Below are 17,766 nucleotides of genomic sequence, written 5' to 3' on the forward strand. Positions count from 1 at the left end.
TCTGGCAGAAGAGGGGTTTAATTGCACCTTCTGTTAATCTAATGGTGTTTGGCACACCTCTGGGCTTTAAGTTGTTATTTAACTATCCACAGATCAAAAGTCTGGCTAACAACAGCTGTTAACGCCTGTTTTCCAGCATAATAGTAAATATATTTAATTTCAAAGAACAAACATCTCTTCTCTGCTAGGTCAACTTTTTATACTTGTGTCTTAGTAACTTTCCCAGTATGCTACCTGTCCTGCACCTGCAATGTACAGGTTTTCATCCCTTGAATGTCTTGCTACTTTTTCATGTGAACTGTAAAAAAACTATATGCAGAGAAAGGCAAGGAAGGGAGGACAAAAAAAAAAATACCGTCATGTTACGGTTGCAGACATGATGAATGAACTGAATTTCACCCCAGCAGTTTTACTGTAATAACTTCTTTAAAACTTGGAAGGGTTGTACCTGGCTGCTTTTTTTCCTCTTGTCCTAATTGAGCATAATTGTGGCTGCAACTTGCAATGCTGGTATTACCCATCCACTAATAGTGTGGGTCATAAGAAAGAGTAGAGGACAGGGACTTGATAGTAGGTGAGTTTTCCTTTCAGTGAGTTTTACCTTCTTATTCCCTGCAGTTGTGGGGGTATTAAGAGAGCATCTCCTACTCAGTATCATGATGCTTGATGATGCTTGTGGGAAGGAGGATCTGGGGAGGCAGAATACAGTTCTGTCTGACTTGCCTACCTTGGCTGACGTATGAAAAAATCTAGCAGGAAGGAACTGAATCATGTTTAAAAAGGCTGAAGCTATTGTCAGCTTGATTTAATAGGAGTTGCACAGATTTCAAGCAACTGACATCAGACTAGATTGAAAGCTGGCTTTTACCCTCCTCTTAGGCTTGTTGAGTAACCTCCAGTGTCTGCTACTGATTATTTCTTTTAAGTTCCAGATGGATGAATTTCTGGAGAGAATGTTTTAGTAAATACTGCAAGTAAAACATTTTGTAGCCCTTTCTTTTTTAACGATGTTCTGTCTTTCAGGGAGACACTGTTGCTTATTCCAAGTATTTGTTTCTGTGCCATAGTTCAATGTTGTTGCTCCTGCTGCGAGAACACAGGGTACTTGACTGGAACTGCCCTTGGTCACGGTTAGTTGAAGTGGTGGCCTTTCCCTTTTCTGATCTAGCAAATTGAGGCTTCACAGGGTTTCATTCGGTCACGTGTATCTACCCTTTAAGAAGATGAGTTAGCAGAGCCAGTACCTGAAATAACCTTGTCAGCAATGAGAGGTCTTTTTCATAGGTCATAACACACATCATCCCTTTTCCTGCGTGGCTTTTTATTTGGAATATTGATGCTCTTTGTAGGCTAGTTGCACTGTCTAAAAACAAAAAACTACACCCTACAAAGCTTTTTGCTGAACTTGTGCATCTTAGAGCCAAGCATTCTTCTGATTCAGGTATGAACAGTGCTGTTGGCAGGCCTGGTACTTGATTCTGATGTGACTCTGCAGGGAGCCTAGACTTGTCTTCTGCAGTTGTGCAGCCTTGGTGCTGATCAGCACTGCTTAAACCAAATAAATGCAGAATATGGATGGTCCAAGCATGCTGCCAGCTCTTTGGTTCTAAAAGCAGGGTTGTTCTCTTAGTAGCTCTAATACCTTCAAGTGAGGTACTCACTGAAAAGATCAGTTTGAAGAAGCGAGCTCAGGCAACTTCCCTTCTTTGCTTCAACGAACTGATACACTCCAAGCCAGAGCAAGGCACTGCCCTTCCTGGTGGTGCATGGAAGGCAGATGGGGAACAAGTTTCTTCAGGCAAAAGCCAGAAATCCCACCCTCTCGCAAGGTGGGATTTACACCTTGGATTTAACACAAGAAAGCATCTGAGTAAAACTAAGAAACTTTAAAGAACCAAAGTCAAAATTTTAAAAAATTTATTCCCTCAATTTTATATACAATAACTACAGACTACTGTACAAAGGTGTAAATGGTCTTCTTTGTGAGTTGTTGTGCATATGCAGCTTAGTAGACAGATTTAACATTCAATTTGAATCTCAGTGCAAGTAGGCACTAAAACATCCAACATACCTCCAAGGTATAAAAAGACATACCAGTTTTACAGGTTTCTCCAGCATATTTTGTTACAGTGCAAAATGCTATGAAGTAAGGTTTCTTTAGAAAATTCATATAAATTAAACACATATTGCACTTGTCCCAACCAAAAGCATAACAAGTTGTACTTACTGAACTAGTCTGATACGTTTTAGAGCATTCCTCACACACATGCACTCCTTCCTCCTGGCTATTTGTGCCAAATATGTGTAGTTCTTATTCCAAATCTTAAATAACTGTTTATAGCTCTTTGACTAATGTCATCTCTCTTGAACAGACTGCTAAAAAAAAAATCACAGCGAATTAATGTAACAAGAAAATTCTCCAAAACCCTTTTCAGTCTTCTTTCCAGTAGCACTGTAACTAAATACATAAAAATCAGTATTGTTTAAATTCATAATGCAAGTGTATTGAACACTAACCATTTCAGACACTTATACCCCTATTTTCTGGTAAGTACGAAACCTCCAGTTCTAAACATGTACATATTTCTACAGTACTTCAAGCTGCTAAGCTAACTTTGCACCCACAAACATTTTGTGCAATACCACAGGTAGGACTTTGACTTCTGTACATCACTGGCTGCTATGGGGCATGTTGGGAAAAGTGGCACCAAGTTGCATTAACTTCAGAGAACAAAGTCTACTTGGGCTGAATCTAGTCAGTACCATCTGTGCACCCACCAAACGAGAAATAGAGGTGAAGGCAAATAACATCAGTCTGACTAGATTTGAGTTTCCCTAAATCCTTACAAGCCTTGAGATTTAAAGGAACAAGTGCATATGAGTGCAGATGCTAACTCTGTGCTTAAGATATTTATTCAAAGCTGAAACATAAGGGAGTAGCTTAGGAACAAATTTTTTTTTTTTTTTTTTTTAGCAAACCAGTATGAACAAAGTTGCTACTAAAACTACTGACATATAAAAGCAGAGGAAAAGTAAAACACATGGCTAGCTGAGTGCTAGTCCATGTCTTAAACAGTTCAGGGTTACCTGCAAAATGCCTCCAACATTTAATTTCCTCCCCCTACTTCACCTTAGAGGTCTATACTTACTCCTGTTACATACAAAAAGAGCATTTCTTCTTTGAAAACATTTCTGCATTCAACTCAACTCAGTCATTCAGAACATGAGCGGAAGAAAACCTGATTTCTGGTACTACGACATTCTCCAGATCCTCTTCTGGAGCCACAACAGTAACTGTACAGTACTTTCTAAACGCAGGTCCCCATCTTACTTGGATACTACTAGATATGAAGTCCTTAATAAGGCAGTATGCTGTTTATACAAGTAATGAGCTGAAATCCTAATTTGACACATTTAGGAATTCTTTACACAGATAGCATACGTTTACACCAGTTGTGCGGGTCAAGCGTTTACATTTAAAAAAAACCCAACCAGCCAGGCTTTGGATCAGAAGAACAAACAGATAAGGTTCACAAACTGGAAGGCTGCTGGATTACTGGACCTGGTTCACATTCACGAAGGCTGTCTTCTGACCTCATATACATTAGGAACACAGTGACAGTAGCAAAGGTAGCTGCGTTAACAGGAAAAGCACGGAGAAGTGTGGAAGTAAGACCTCTTGTGAACACCCTCCAGCCTTCTTCACGGTAGCTCTTTCTGACACAGTCTAAAATGCCGTTGTATTGTGTAACACCTCCGACTCCATCGGCCTGAAGCCGGGATTTGATCACATCCACAGGATAGGTTGAGAGCCAGGACACAATTCCTGACATCCCCCCAGAAAACAGCAGTTTGGGAATAACGTAACTGTCTTCAGCTTCACAGCCTAGATACCTGGTCATGCAGTCATAGGTCAGGAAGTAAAAGCCAAAGCTTGGAGTCTCTCTTATGAACGTAGAGACCATGCCCCTGTTGATACCCCTCAGCCCTTCCTTTCGATAGATTTTGATCAAACAATCCAGAGAATTTTTGTAGTTCTTTGTTTTTAGTTTGTATTCACCTGTTCCTTGAAGCTGCATTCTTGTCTTTGCCAACTCCATGGGACAGCAGATGATGCACTGGATAGCCCCTGCTGCTGACCCTGCAAGGAACTGGTTTAGAGGAGTGTCTTCTCCAAGAGCACGAAGTGTGTTTCCTTGTACACCGAACACAAGCGCGTTAATGAAGGTAAGTCCCATCATTGGTGACCCAATACCTTTATAGAGTCCAAAAGCCTAATGGAAGAAGGAAGGAAAAACTCTTTAACAGTGGTGTTGATAACCTCCTGAAACTGCAGAACGTGGCCTTTCTGGCTCTCCTGTGTGCCCTAACTTTCTAATGGTGGCCAGAAGATTGGTACCATCTTGCTTTGTAATAATAATTTCATTGCTGCCTAGGACACAAACATCTAAACATTTTTAGCAGTACAAATATATAGCTGAACACATCCAGAAAATAATCTTAGTGAATCCACAGAAAACTTTTCTGGAAAATTTTATAGTTTAAGTAGCTAAAAGCCTAAAGCCACCCTGTTAGTTCTGGTCTTAAAGCTTCAGCAGAAAAAAAACCTCACCAATTTCTTCACTCATTGCTCAGATTGCTTGGATTCTCAGAAAATTAGCTATTCAAATAACTCGTTATCTTATTTAAAAAGTTAACTTCAAAATATCAACTTCCAACTTAGTGATCTTCTTCACAAAGTTTCTGGCAAACTTCTGACTACAATATCTGCGCTATGGTCAGGTGAGGCTCAGAGTATGCTTTTCTCTGGATCTTCAATATTTGTAGGCTTTTTTAACAGCTTTCCCACCCTTCTGATACAAAATACGCAAAGCATTAATTTTGTACTTACAGATTCTTGCTTTATGATGGATTGAAAGCAATGGAAGGTCCCACGGTAGAGAGGTTTCTCTACATTTTGAACTTGTAGACGAACCTATAAAAAGTTGTATGAGATACTGATTTGTATGTCAAGAGCACCCTAACTGGTAAACTAGGGTCTTGTACATATATGCAGATTTACTATAGCAATGTATATGCAAGAGCACAGGCTGGACACTGGAATGCCGTATGTGGCAAACCAATTTAGAAATATTCTGTAAGTGTTTTGAATTAATTTTGGGGGTGAAAAAATGAAGGGAGGAGGATTATTAACTTCTTGTGAATATTAGGAAAACCAGTATGTGGAAGTACAACAGGGTATACTTATCTAGAATTTCAGACTGAAGTTTTCCAGTCCTGGCTACAATAAGTACTTTCTTTAGCTGCCAAGAATACTTCCGTTCACACTAAGGACTATCTGTACAAACCTGACAGAATTTTATAAAAATTTATTTACAAGTCAAGTATGAAATAAGGATAATTGTAAAAGCATGGAAACTTTCAACAACATCACCTACAGTGTTTCTGGCTACCAGACTTGGGACCCTTCACTGAGATCTAATTTTTTTCAGAGGGTAGCTGGGAAGAGACTCTTTAAGATGTCTTACTTTGCATTAGGAAAGAATAAGAAGCCACTTGTCCTTTTAAATTTTAGTCTGTTTTTTTAAACTTGCTAAATGCAAACAATTTGTGAGGGTGTGGCTGTTTCAAACCTTTAATGTTAGTAATCAGTTAACTTTTCCAAAACTGAAATGGTATGTTCTGCTGGACAGATAGAAGCTACTGTAACTGGTGACATTCGGAGACAGGCCAATTGCCCAGATGTTTTTTAACATTTAATAGGAAAGTCCAATCAGTTTTTCCTGCTAATTTGTCCTTAACAGATTTCAAGCAAAACAGAAAAGCCTCAAAGCTACCTAGTTTGTGCAAAACCCTACACTGCAATAAACTCAATAAATTGGTTTCACTGGATTGGGGAAGTTAGAAACCTGTCTTTGATCTCCAGCCTGGGCAGGCTGCAATGTTCCTCAGAAAAGATGCTTATCAACCATTTAATGCTGCTGCTGCAACTCCAGGGCAAAACACTTCAAGACTCTTATTATGAACAAAAGAAAAGATTATCAGGTCTATGTGAGAGATTCCTAACTGTAAAATCTTTTTATCCCTGTTTGCCTAAAGTAATAATAAACACCACCACAACAATGAAAGACCCGTAAGATGATGTGGGTCTAGAAAAGGATTTGGGGACATGGTTTGTGAAAATTCCATATTCAGGTTAGCTTTCTTCGAGGCAAAAAATTAATTACAGTTTCAGTATTTTTTGTATTCCTGCAACATGTCATTTTATGTTTTGTAAATCAAAACTTTAGTTTTCAGTGTCTTTTTAGGATACACGTTAGTGTATGCTAGTCAGACTGGGCGGCTGAGATCGCCTCAGGTCTTCCAAGACGGAACAGGGTTTTAAAACTTCTTAGAGTTAAAAGTAGGCTTATAGGATTTATTTTCTTTGAATCCTACTTTGTTACTCGAAGTGACATTTGGGGGGCAGGCCGATTGTTAAAACTGCTCAAGAAGCAGACCCTCAAGCAAAGTCATAAATCTTAACAAGCTGTCAGAACTGCACAAAACAAAGGTTTTACTCCATTTATAACTTACTGCTATTGTTTCAAACCCCATATGTGAAGTCAGGGGACTTCCACATGTATGGGCTTTGGGAGAATTGCAGCTTAGGAACCTTCTTTAACTTTTCTATACGCTTGTCTTTAGCATTTTAGAGTTAGTCATATTCTGTATTTAGGTTGAATTTCCTAGTGGCATACAGCTCCCGCTACTTTTGTCTAAATAATTTGTGAGATATTGACCAATTAAGCCTTGTTGTAGGATAAAATATTTAGAGAGTGCTGACACTCCGGGTCTAAGAATGAAAAACAGCTCTTCCATTTGAGCGCAGCGGTGACCACATAGGGATACCCACATTAGCAAACTGCCAGGTAAGGCAATGAATGCATAGGAAACTTTATTTCATGAGTATTAATGCCATATTCAACGAGCTCTTTAGTGTGTACAACTCTAGGAAGGATTAATCATGTGCAAAGTTTAACCCTCTATTCATTGCCCAATATTCTTGCTTCCTTCTTATTTGAAACCACTGTTACTAAGTTTTTAGGTCCAATACTAACACATTAATTTCACATCACTAAAGACTTGCATAAAGGTACTCAAGACTAAGCAAAAAAACCCAAACAAACCACCACACCCCCAAAACAGTCCAAACATTTAATAATGTGCAAAATAAGTGATTTAGAAGTGTTTGAGCAATGAAAATATCCTCCAAGGATATGCAGCGGATAAGACCTCAACAACAATGTGCCTGAGATTCAGTTTTAGAGCTGTTGTGTGTGGAAGTGTATATAGCCAGAAATGCATACCAGAAAGAAGGTTCAGAATAAGACTTTACATTAAAAAAAAAAAAGGGATATTTAAACCCCACTCCCTCCATACCATAGCTGTAGAAGAGGGACACATCAGTTTAAAAAGGGAAAAAGCTTCATAGGTCTCAGATCTTTATTTGAACTAATACATTTGGGAATAAATTAAGACTGAGAGAAACAGAAGTGTTCACCTGGGCTATACTTACTAGGTAACTCTCCCGTGATGAGGCTTATCTGTCATCTACAACAAAGTAACACTTTTGCTGTTAATGAAGACAGCCCCTAGCTCAGAAAGTAAAGGCAGTTAAAAGCAAAAAAGCAATTTTATACATTACATCAACAAATCAGGGATAAGGAGTTTGCCAGTTCTGAGATCAGCTCAGTTGTGGGTTTTGCAGGGTGACTTCACCGGCTTAATCTCTCCCTGTGTGTCCCACCATCCCCCTCCCCACTTTGTGAAACACGATCACTGGCGAAAAAAAGAGCTTAAAAGCCAAGACAGAAGTAAAATTCTGGCTTATCTAAGCAGCTTTCCCATTGTTCAGTTACATTAAAAACTTACAGTCTAAGGTGACTACCAGCTAGCCCTTTAAACACTGCAGAACTGTAAAAAGGGTTAATTCTTAATACACATACATACACAAGTTATGCAGCATCTTTTTTTTTTTTAAAGACTGGTTATAGTGTTAGTTTTCCCACATACAGTGGTGACTATGCCAGCTAATAACACAAACATTAGTATTTTCTCTAACAAAAAATAGATAAATGCTTATAATACCTTCTAACAGGTATGAAAATATAGTGTGCCACACTGGATTTCATAAAACATTTAAAGTCATCCAGAAACAAACTATTTGCTCTATTGTAAAGCAAGATGCTTTTTCTAAAGCCAATGCATCTATTTTGCATTAATACATCTGCTGGAACTAGCATGGAAGCCCCAGTTTTGCAGACACTTAAATGTTTAGTTTCAAGCACTAGAAACTGTTCCACTTTAAAAACCAAAAAAACCCCACACATGCTTAACTTTAGTCTGAGCATAGAATTTTAGCAGTTTTGCTGGCTTCAGTGAAATGACCTGTCACCTTAAGTTAAGCATGTAAAACTTGGCAGGATGGGGGTGAAAGAGACAGCTGGCCCTGTACCACCATAAAAAAAACCGTGCAAGTCTGGATAATACCATTCCTGAAAATAGGTACTAGAATTCAACCCAATTACTTAACAGTCAAATTTACCATACTCTGAGAAACATACATACAGTTTTTATTATTGGAGCAGTTTGCACTTGACTGGCAAGGACTAATATCCACTAGCTAGGAAAATCTGTATTGAATTAACCATGTGCTAGAATACAGAATACGGTGATGACCTCGGTAACACTATCAGCCCTTTGCATATCTAAATTCAGCAAGGTAGAGGTATTCCAAATATAGATCTAGCAGGTGGCATGCTGTCTGCTGCAGTCAAGTGATCTGGTGTATTAATTTAGCAGGGAATATATTGGCATACCTTATTCTATTCTTCCAGTGCAAGACTTTGGATAAGGCTGCCAAAAAGTGACTTAAGTGTTCATCCCATTCTGAAAAATGGGCTTAGACCCCTGGGAGTCCTGGCTGAAGGGCCCTCCAGGAGATTTAAAATCTTAGCTTTGAACAGGTCTTAGCTACCCTTAGTATGCATAACACATACAGCTAACAGACCATCAGAAAATCAATTTTAACTTGGAAAGTTATAAAAATCAATAATAATATTTAAAGGGAGGAAAAAGCCCCCAGACAAGCTTCATGCTGTGGATTTTTATCCACTTACACCCTTTGGCTAGTGTAACAAATTAATGCTTGAGGAGTAAGTAGCAGAGCTTGAAGGGGAAACACAACAGAAATTTTCAACCTAGTAACAAAGTAGGTTTGAGTTACAAACGCAGAGAAGCACTTTCAGCAGTTAGTGATGAACAGCTGCAGAGAAGCAAGCTTAGAACAAGATGAAGTTAAATGGAAGATCGTATTTTCAAATACAACATTGTTAGTGCACTGATGAACTTGTAGTTTAGGCCAATGTTTGTCATGTTACTGGGTTGAATCATACATACAAAGAATTTTTTCACTTCCAAAGAGCTAGAGACTGCAAATCTATAAACAGTGGTTGAGGAGGCTTGCTCCAAGCTTTCCAGCACAGATTTATGCTCCTATAGTGTCTGGGGATTTTTTTCCTCCCCCACTCCTTGGAAAAACTTTTAAGTTTTCTACCTAGAGACAAAGGTATTTCATAATCAACCCACCTTAACAGTGTCAAATGGGTGTCCTACCAGCACTCCGGCAGCACCTGAAATGAAACAAATGCCATGGTTATGCCTCAGAGTTTTCTTCCAGGGTCTGGGGCTACAGTAGCCCAAGCATGACCACCAGCCTGAGGTGTAAATGCACAGCATTATTGGTAGGCCAGGTAAAGGGCATCCTATCAAGTCAGAAGATAAGAGATCTACAGTTCAGTCCTTTGGGCCTGTACTAGGTGCCTTTATGCTCCCGTCAAACTTCTGAGCCCCGGGCAGGGGTTGAAGTGTGTGACTACAGAGCATGCCATGTCATATGGGATGTTCAGCAGTGACTCCTGGCCTCAGCCTAAGGCAAGTCCAGTGGGCAGAAATTGCAGATTTCCTCCAAAGCACAATATTTCATGTACATGCCACTCTGTGGAAGCAGAGACAACCTGGAAGCTTCTCTAGAGGAAGAAGATCCCTGCTCTCTGCCCACAGCCTTTCTAGCTGTGATGGTAGCATCTGCAGAAGTACCATGCATTACTAAAACCTTTGCTTTATTCTAGCGTCAAAGGACTTTTTAGAAGTTACATGCAGGCCTATTAGTTATATTGCCTAATTAATTTTGCACTGAAAAACACAAGTACTAGCTGAAGCAAGGGATCCTCTAGCTCCCTAATTCTGTGAACCAAAACTGGAAGTTCAATTCATTTATGACCTTCCCATATTTGCAGAAAGATAACGTCCCTCCCTCTCCCTGAGAGGATGTGGCAGAAATACAAAGCCCACTCTAGGATGGAGTAGTCCAGGTTGGTCAAGGCCAGCACAGCGGCACGATAGTCCAAGTCACAAAAATAGCGATGTGCACTGTGTTCAGCATGAAAAGACCAGTGGCACAACTGACCAGGCAGGATCCCTGGCAAGGCAAGGATCACTAGGATGTAGTCAGAGAGAAGCTGCAATTAAAAAAAAAAAAAAAAATCTCTTTGCCAGGTTAGCAAGGAGAACAGCAAACACAAATAACTGAAAAGATGCGAGAATAAATCTCCTGAATACAATTTAACAACTGCTAAAAATAGAAGAAGGAAGGCCGTAAGCAGATGCACAAGGAAGAGCAAGATGAGCATACGTATTCTCTCCTCCTCTTCATGCTAAAGCTCCCCGCTATAAATATTTTCAGGTCAGCGGGTTCCCGGAGCCTGCTGCTGCCCGTTTGCTAACCCCGAGAGAGCTTCCCCCCCCGCCACCAGCCGCTGTTTCCAGCCCCTTCGGGCAAACCCCGGCGCTGCGGCACCGCCAAGGGGAGGGACGGCCCGCACCGCCCCCCGCCACGACAGGAAATTCCCGAGACCTTCCGCCGCACCGGCGCTGCCCGCTGCCTGCCCCCTCTGCCCCCGCCAGCCTGCCCGGGCTCGGCCCCCACCTGCGGCGGGGCGGCCGCGCTCACCGCCCCCCCCCCCCCGTGCCCAAAGCAATTCTCCGCTCCCAAAATAAAAGCGCCGCGCCCGGCCGGCCCTCCCACCCACCCTTTTGTAAAAATTTTCTGGTTTTCCCCCCCCTTTTCCCCCTTCCCCTCCCTTTTCTTTTTCCCTTTTCACTTTTTTCCCGCTTTATTCCCCCCCCCCCTTTTCCTTTCCCTTCCCCCTCCATTTTTCTTCCCCCCCCTCCTTTTTTCCTTTTTTTATATATATTTTTTTTTTTTAAATTTTTTCCCCCCAGCCCTCACCGCCGACGCATCCCGCGAGGAAATCCAGAGCCATGCTGGCACCCTCCGTCCCCGGCGGGGCCCAGCCCTTACACGATGCCGCTCCGCTCACTACTGCCGCCGCCCGCCTCGCCGCCCGCCCTTTCTACCGCCCGTCACGCCCCCCCCCCCGGCGGAGAGGGGCCGGGCCGCGCTTCCGAAGGGGCGGGCTACGGGACAACTCCCCTCCATCGCCCACAGCCACTGGTGGCCGCGTCGGGGCGGCTCCGGGCAAAGGGCGGGACGGGGATGGGACTACCGGGGGGGGGCCGGAGCCGCGGAAGGGGCTCCCAGCGCCGTACCCAAAACCTTCCCTCCTTTACAACTGCATCTGGAGAATTAACCAGAAGGCAGAAAGAAATGTTTGGAGGCTGGGGAGGTGGTGGTTGGCGGCGGGGGGGGGGGGGCAGAGCACCCCTCCTGCGGAGCATCAGTCTCCCCCAGAGTTGTTTTGGGTGGTTCAGGGAGGCTGTCCGGCGGCATCTTGCTTTCTGGGTGAGGCATCCCTAAGCGCTGGTGGTTGGAAAGCCCGCGGAGCTGGTGCCGTGAGGACTTTGGAGGGGGTGCCTGCTTTTAATAGGGGTGAAATGCCCGTAACACCTCTTCTAGGAAGAAAGGCTGAGAGAGTTGGGGTTGTTTAGCCTGGAGAAGGCTGCAGGGAGACCTTGTTGTGGCTTTTCAATACTTAAAGGGGGCTTATAAAGATGGAGAGAGACTTTTTACCAGGGCCTGTACTGATAGAACAAGGGGTAATGGTTTTAAACTAAAAGAGGGGAGATTTAGGTTAAATATAAGGAAGAAATTCCTTACAATGAGGGTGGTAAGACGCTGGAACAGGTTGCCCAGAGAAGCTCTGGATGTCCCCTCCCTGGAAGTGTTCAAAGTCAGGTTGGATGGGGCTTTGGACAACCTGATCTAGTTGAAGATGTCCCTGCCCAGGGCAGGGGGTTGGACTATATGATCTTTAAAGGTCCCTTCCAACCCAAACCATTCTGTGATTCTGTAACCAGATTCCCCCATCCAATGTTGTCCCAGAGAGGGGAGGAAGGGTTGCACCAGCAGATGCGGGCTCTGTGCAAACTGCTGCCCCCACGGCACAACTGGAAGTGCAGGGATGAGACCCTACCTCTGATGGTCAAGGCCACAAATCAGTAGCCTGCTGCCTGTGGGGCTTAGCAGAGCCCTGGGTCTGTCTTATACATTGCTGCTGTGCTTCACCCTGCAGAAGAGGCTTCTCCCCTCTCCGCAGGCTTTTCTTGTTTTGTATTAATTAACTCTGCTTTCCTACTAACATTACCTGGCTTCAAGGTGCCCTGATGCCAGAGCCTTTAAATGGGAAAGTCAAGCTGTTGACGGTTTCAAAAGGGAGCCCTGTTTCAGCTGCTTGTTATTTCTGCAGGCAATGTCTGAGAAAGGGGAATACCGGTGGCCTAGAACAATAAGTAGCCTATTCGAGCTTTGCTTAGAGTAACATGATCTTCTTCAGGGCCTGCAAAGTCAGCTTTTAGAGAGTAAGTTCCAGAAGCAGAATGGAAAAGCAGCTGGATTTTTTTCTTTTTCTTTTTTCTTTTTTTTTTTAATTGCTTTCCATGATATGGCAGTCCTTTTCTAGGTGTAGCAGCTCAATACAAAGCTGATAAAACCTTGCAGTAGAATAGCATATTAAAAATCAAGCCAGCTTTTTCCTTCTGTGCAAAGAAAACACACAAACAAATGAACACAAACAAGGATGCTTCGAAGGAGGTCCAAAACTACTACTACAGAACAAAACCTGAGAACCTGTCCCACATTTAGCAGCTCTTGGACCATCATTACAATTAGTAAGCAGATAAGATGGAAATGCAAAGCACTCAGTGAATCCCTGACCTTCCCCGTATCTTCTTCCAACCCAACACTCATTTGGGTTCCTTCTCATCTCTAAACACTGTCAAATCAAATCAAGCACCCAGGTGTCTCCAGGATGCTTTGGATTCCCTGATGCACATACCTGTCCTACCTGGGGACGACCAGCTGGTATTGGAGAGCGGGTAGGCAGGCTGGCCCTGCCCTTTGCCGCAGCACCGATGGCTTTGGGAGCTGCCCAGTTCTGCTGTAGCACACACTGTTCTACCTCCTAACGGGGACCTTAGACCTTGCCGAACCCATACACCTGCAGCCGGTACTTGAAATCAGACAGGAAGCCCCGATCAGTCCTTTTTCCCTAAACATTTTCTCCAAGTAGAGGTGGAAGTGAGTTTCTGGGAATCTTGTCTGCTCTGGCATCCACGAGAGGAACTGCAATCATGTGCACAGCTCTGCAGGTGATAGTCCAGATGTTATATCCATCTGCCTTGTAGCACAAGCCTTGGAAGCATCAGCTTGGCCTAAAACATTCCTGGCCAAAGTATTTTTAACCTGTTATTCAAATCCTCTGATCTCCCAAGCAATCTGCCTCAGAGAAATTACTTTCTCCACCAGAAGTGGTTTGTAATTTTAATGTTCGCCCACAATGGACAGGGGAAATATTTCCTCTCTCTTTGCAGGCACTTCTTAGGTTATCTGAAGACAGTTTCAATGTAAGTCTTTTCTTCTCTGACCTCTGATTCTTCTTACCCCCCTCTTTCTTCAGTTGATCTGGAGTTCCTTGAACTGACCCCTAAGGCCTTGCTGAGTGAGTAATGGATGATCACCTTGGGTATTTGCAGACAACACTCTTGTTCATACATCTGAATAGAAGATTAGATATTTGCAAGAGTCATAACATAACATAACGTAACATAACATAACGTAACATAACTTAACATAACGTAACATGATATTGTTCATTTATGGGCAGCCTGTGACACTTGATGTGCCCCAGGCCCTTTTCAGTAGATCAGCTGCGTGCCAGAATGTTCCCCATTTTGTACTTGCGCAGTTTCTTTCTACATCGTCATTCCTACCTGTCCACGCCAGATTGCTTTTCTAGATTGTTTTTCCAGTTTGTCAAGATCACTTGAATTCTAATCTTCCTGACGATGTTTGTGCAGCCCCTCCCAGGTTGCTGCAATCTCCAAAGGCCTGTCTTGTTCCTGCATGCTGGAGCTGTTCCTAATAAGCTTTATTCAATGCTACTGAACGTTTTATTCAATGCTACTGAACCCCACTGGAGCAGACATGTACTTCAAAGGGGGCGGAGGGGGCGCTTTATAAATTAGTGCAGAGAACATCAAGGGCTCGTTGGTATAAAATTTGAGATGTCAAGAGTTGGTTCACTAAGGAATGAGCATGGCTTTAGTCCCACGGGGGAGTTTCCCTTTTGTTCATTTTTTCTCGCTTGGGGTTTTGTTTTGTTTTTGGTTCAAGTTACACTTGTGAGGCAATGTTGTATGAATGTAGAGGAGTTTATTAAGCTTCTATGTGGGGGGGACAGTGAGTCAATATAGGTGCTTACATTTGTGTGTGGCTTTCATAGGAGCTTTGTAATAAAGGGAAGGAAGTCATATAGCTCTTACAATTTGGTGGTATTACTTAGGCCAGACGTTTTGCCTATTGATCCAGGGCCTTATGTGTGCAGTACAGATACAGTTTTGGAGAGAAGAGCTAACCTGACACTCAAGGAAACCCAGAGTTAATGGTTCTCCTGTTCACTCAGGCTGTTTTTCTAGACAGTTCAAAAGCTATGTCTGATCTTGTGTCCGCTTTGTTGATGTGTGATGCCTCTGGCTCAGAGCATGACTCAGATGTCTGTTGGGAGCTCTTGTGACCTTCAGGCTCCATAGATTTGGCTCAGCTGTGACCGCCTTTCTTTTTATTCTGCTAAGGCAGATCCAAACATAACTTACAACTGGCTTGGATGCATCCCATAGAGAGCTGGAGTGAGGGGTTGTGCTTTCCTTCCTTTCTTCTTCTTTGGGAGCATTTAGCTTCCCTGCTGGATGGTGAAATGTGTGCTCATCAAATAGAGAAAGCAGAAAAGAAAGAGCTAACGGCAGCTTGGGAAATATATAGAGTCTACCAGCACGTATAGCAGCTGCACTGCCATATGTCTGAGAGAAAAGGTTAAAGTTATAATTTAATGTTATCCTTCAAAGACCCTCTTCCCTTTGTCCCGTTGTCTTTTAGGTCTGAATGGTGGCAATTCAGGTGGAAGAGGCTTTGCAGATGATGCTGGAGGTGTGAGGTAGCAGAGAAGGTTTCCCTTCATTCTTGTGGCAAGAAGTGACTCTGTCAGCTGTCTGCTGCCCTTGATGGCACCCAGGGAAGATCTGGGAGAAGGTGAGCCTGAACGGAAACCTGGGAAAGGGAATTGGGAGAGTAGGGAGGGGAACAGAATAAGGCAGAGAGCAAAGAAGCAGCAGGGCAGAATTAACACTGCAGGTAAATGAAACACGAAGAGAAAGGGCAAAAGCAGAGTGAAGTACGAAAGGAACAGAAATGTGGAGCTGTGATAAACTTGTAGAAATTCTGTTGGCAATGGGATGCAATAAATACACATTGTTGACTCAGGTGTTTCAAAATCTTTCTGTTTGCTTGTGAATTTGGCATCAACAATTGGCCGTGTCCCAGTAGACATGTCCCACTAGAACATGGAGGGTGGTGCATGGGGGGGTCTCCCCTTTGCTCCCCAGAGCTTCACTGGGGCTTGGCCAGTTCTGGGACTACCTGGCAGGAGAATTTCCTTTCATATAGCCTTCTGCCCTCAGCCCTTCCCTTATCTTCTGAGGTAATGCACTGCATCATCATCACAACTTCAGTACTCATCACATTATCCAGAAAAATGCATCAGTTTCTCTTTTTATTTTGAGCTGGGACTGGATTTTGAGCTTCTCCTTCCTAGCTCCTACTTGGGCTCCCTGAATCACTCTTCAAAGACTCTTCAGGGCAGCAGCTGTCTCTCTGTGCCCTGTTTATGATGTGAGCCTAGCTGGCATTTAGAGCATGTGCATGCAGCCATGTGAACGTTGCATTTACCCTAGCAAACTGCTTGCGAGGAAACCCTTGCATTTTCCGGAGACTGCAGTCCAGCACAACTAGGCTTGAAGATCAGCTAGTGCTTCACCGAACGGCTGACCATCTAAAGCAGCAACAAATAAATCCAAATGGTGAAATGAGAGAAATATTGGGACACAATGTTAAGTACATAAGAAAAGCTTAGAAGCTGAGCTGCTCTGTGGAAACACACAGTGTCTGAAAAAGAATCATCTCCAGGTGAATTCACTGAGTACCTTTGTGTGGATTCGAGTCCATTTTCTTTGTTTTCCTAAACACTGTTGTATTCATTGCCCCACTCAATGTTGTGTTATTGAGTCAGGTCATTAGGATACTCCAGATCCTCAGGATGCAGCTGTCTGAAGACAGAGCAGCTAAGGCATTATTCATAGGGGACTAGATGCCTTTATTATCCATTAACTTTATGACCTTGGGTGGCTTTAGGGTATTCTCTGATGTTATTATCCCACTGGCTTCAAAGGTACTGTATATCAAATGTTGAAACTTCCCAGCCTGATAAAATCCCTTGATAAGACTGGTGTTTCAAAGCATGAGATGTAACTGATGCATTTGTACAAGAGTCAAGTGCTGCTGAAACAGAGCTGCCTTGCTTACAGATCTGCTGATGGGTAGGGGCTTCGTGATCCCCCAAAATGTCCTGGTCAGGATCCCAGGATGTGAGACCCCTTCTGTTCCAAGGGAAATCATGGCAGGCGAACAACTGTCTAAGCTAGTATCTGAGGTGCTGAGCTTGCGAGAGGCAGAGACTGAGAGGTGCTGCAGGAAGGGAGTGGCTTAGCATGCTATAAATTGTAAGGTGCCCTGAAAAGTTTGGTGCAGCTCCAACTTTCCATGCTTTATCCCGGTAAAGTGGAAACATCTTTATTACTGGGCACACATATCTTCTGGAAATCCTGACCCTCGCCGTTTTAAGCAGAAGTGGCCAAGTTCTGACATGCACCTTCTGTTGTTTGTCTCAGTCTCTGCTCCATGTGATATTGTGTATGTGGAGGAGCGTTTTAGTTTAGGTTACTGTTTTAAATATACTGGTTTGTTGGAGAAGGCAAGAGGAAGAAGCATAACCTGCACTTAAAACAGTCAACAACATTTATGATCACTCTGAGGAAGACTCCATCCCTGTTCATAGTCAGTTGTCTTGTACTTTGTTTGAAATACAAATCCATAGCCAACCCCCTGGGTGCTTCCCTGGAAGCAGATGAGAAACGAACAGACCAAAAAATCAGAAGAAGCTGCCTACAGGCATTAGTCCAAAGTCCTTTCCTTGGAGTTATCTTTAATTTCAAAGATCATATATACTTTGAGTTCTGTTAACTGAACTGCTGAGTCTTTCCCTCTTCTGTCATGTTTCTTTTAAGCAGTCAGCAAGTAGGCTAGAGAGAGCAGACCTACACAAACGCACCCCCATGCTGGATCTTTTCTTCTGTCTTCATAGGTCCCATCGTTAT

General features: G+C 43.0%; 1 protein-coding gene across 3 annotated transcripts; it reads right to left on the reverse strand.

Moving 5' to 3' along the window:
* Positions 1-1,925: 1,925 nt before the first annotated feature.
* Positions 1,926-11,372, reverse strand: SLC25A29 (solute carrier family 25 member 29). 3 transcript variants are annotated; one of them, XM_050898130.1, is made up of 5 exons: positions 11,333-11,350; positions 9,631-9,674; positions 7,559-7,593; positions 4,892-4,975; positions 1,926-4,274 (listed from the first exon to the last, which is right to left on the reverse strand). In XM_050898130.1, exon 5 carries the CDS (start codon positions 4,239-4,241, stop codon positions 3,531-3,533), a length of 711 nt encoding a protein of 236 aa, XP_050754087.1. In that variant the 5' UTR covers positions 4,242-4,274; positions 4,892-4,975; positions 7,559-7,593; positions 9,631-9,674; positions 11,333-11,350; the 3' UTR covers positions 1,926-3,530. The 3 variants fall into 3 exon arrangements, with proteins under 3 accessions (XP_050754087.1, XP_050754086.1, XP_050754088.1); XM_050898129.1 differs by lacking the exon at positions 7,559-7,593 and having other exon boundaries at positions 11,333-11,372; XM_050898131.1 differs by lacking the exons at positions 9,631-9,674; positions 11,333-11,350 and having other exon boundaries at positions 7,559-7,637.
* Between the last annotated feature and the right edge of the window lie 6,394 nt (positions 11,373-17,766).

This window comes from Gymnogyps californianus, chromosome 5 (assembly GCF_018139145.2).
Source record: "Gymnogyps californianus isolate 813 chromosome 5, ASM1813914v2, whole genome shotgun sequence".
Taxonomy (NCBI): Eukaryota; Metazoa; Chordata; class Aves; order Accipitriformes; family Cathartidae; genus Gymnogyps; species Gymnogyps californianus.

Bases quoted from the DNA above. Each gene is read 5' to 3' on its own strand.
- SLC25A29 (XM_050898129.1), bottom strand. From the start codon at position 11,366: ATGGCTCTGGATTTCCTCGCGGGATGCGTCGGCG. The intron at 4,976-9,630 runs GTGGGTTGATTA...AACTTTTTATAG, and splicing joins ACCCATTTGACACTGTTAAG to GTTCGTCTACAAGTTCAAAA. The intron at 4,275-4,891 runs GTAAGTACAAAA...TTCTTCCATTAG, and splicing joins CCATCATAAAGCAAGAATCT to GCTTTTGGACTCTATAAAGG.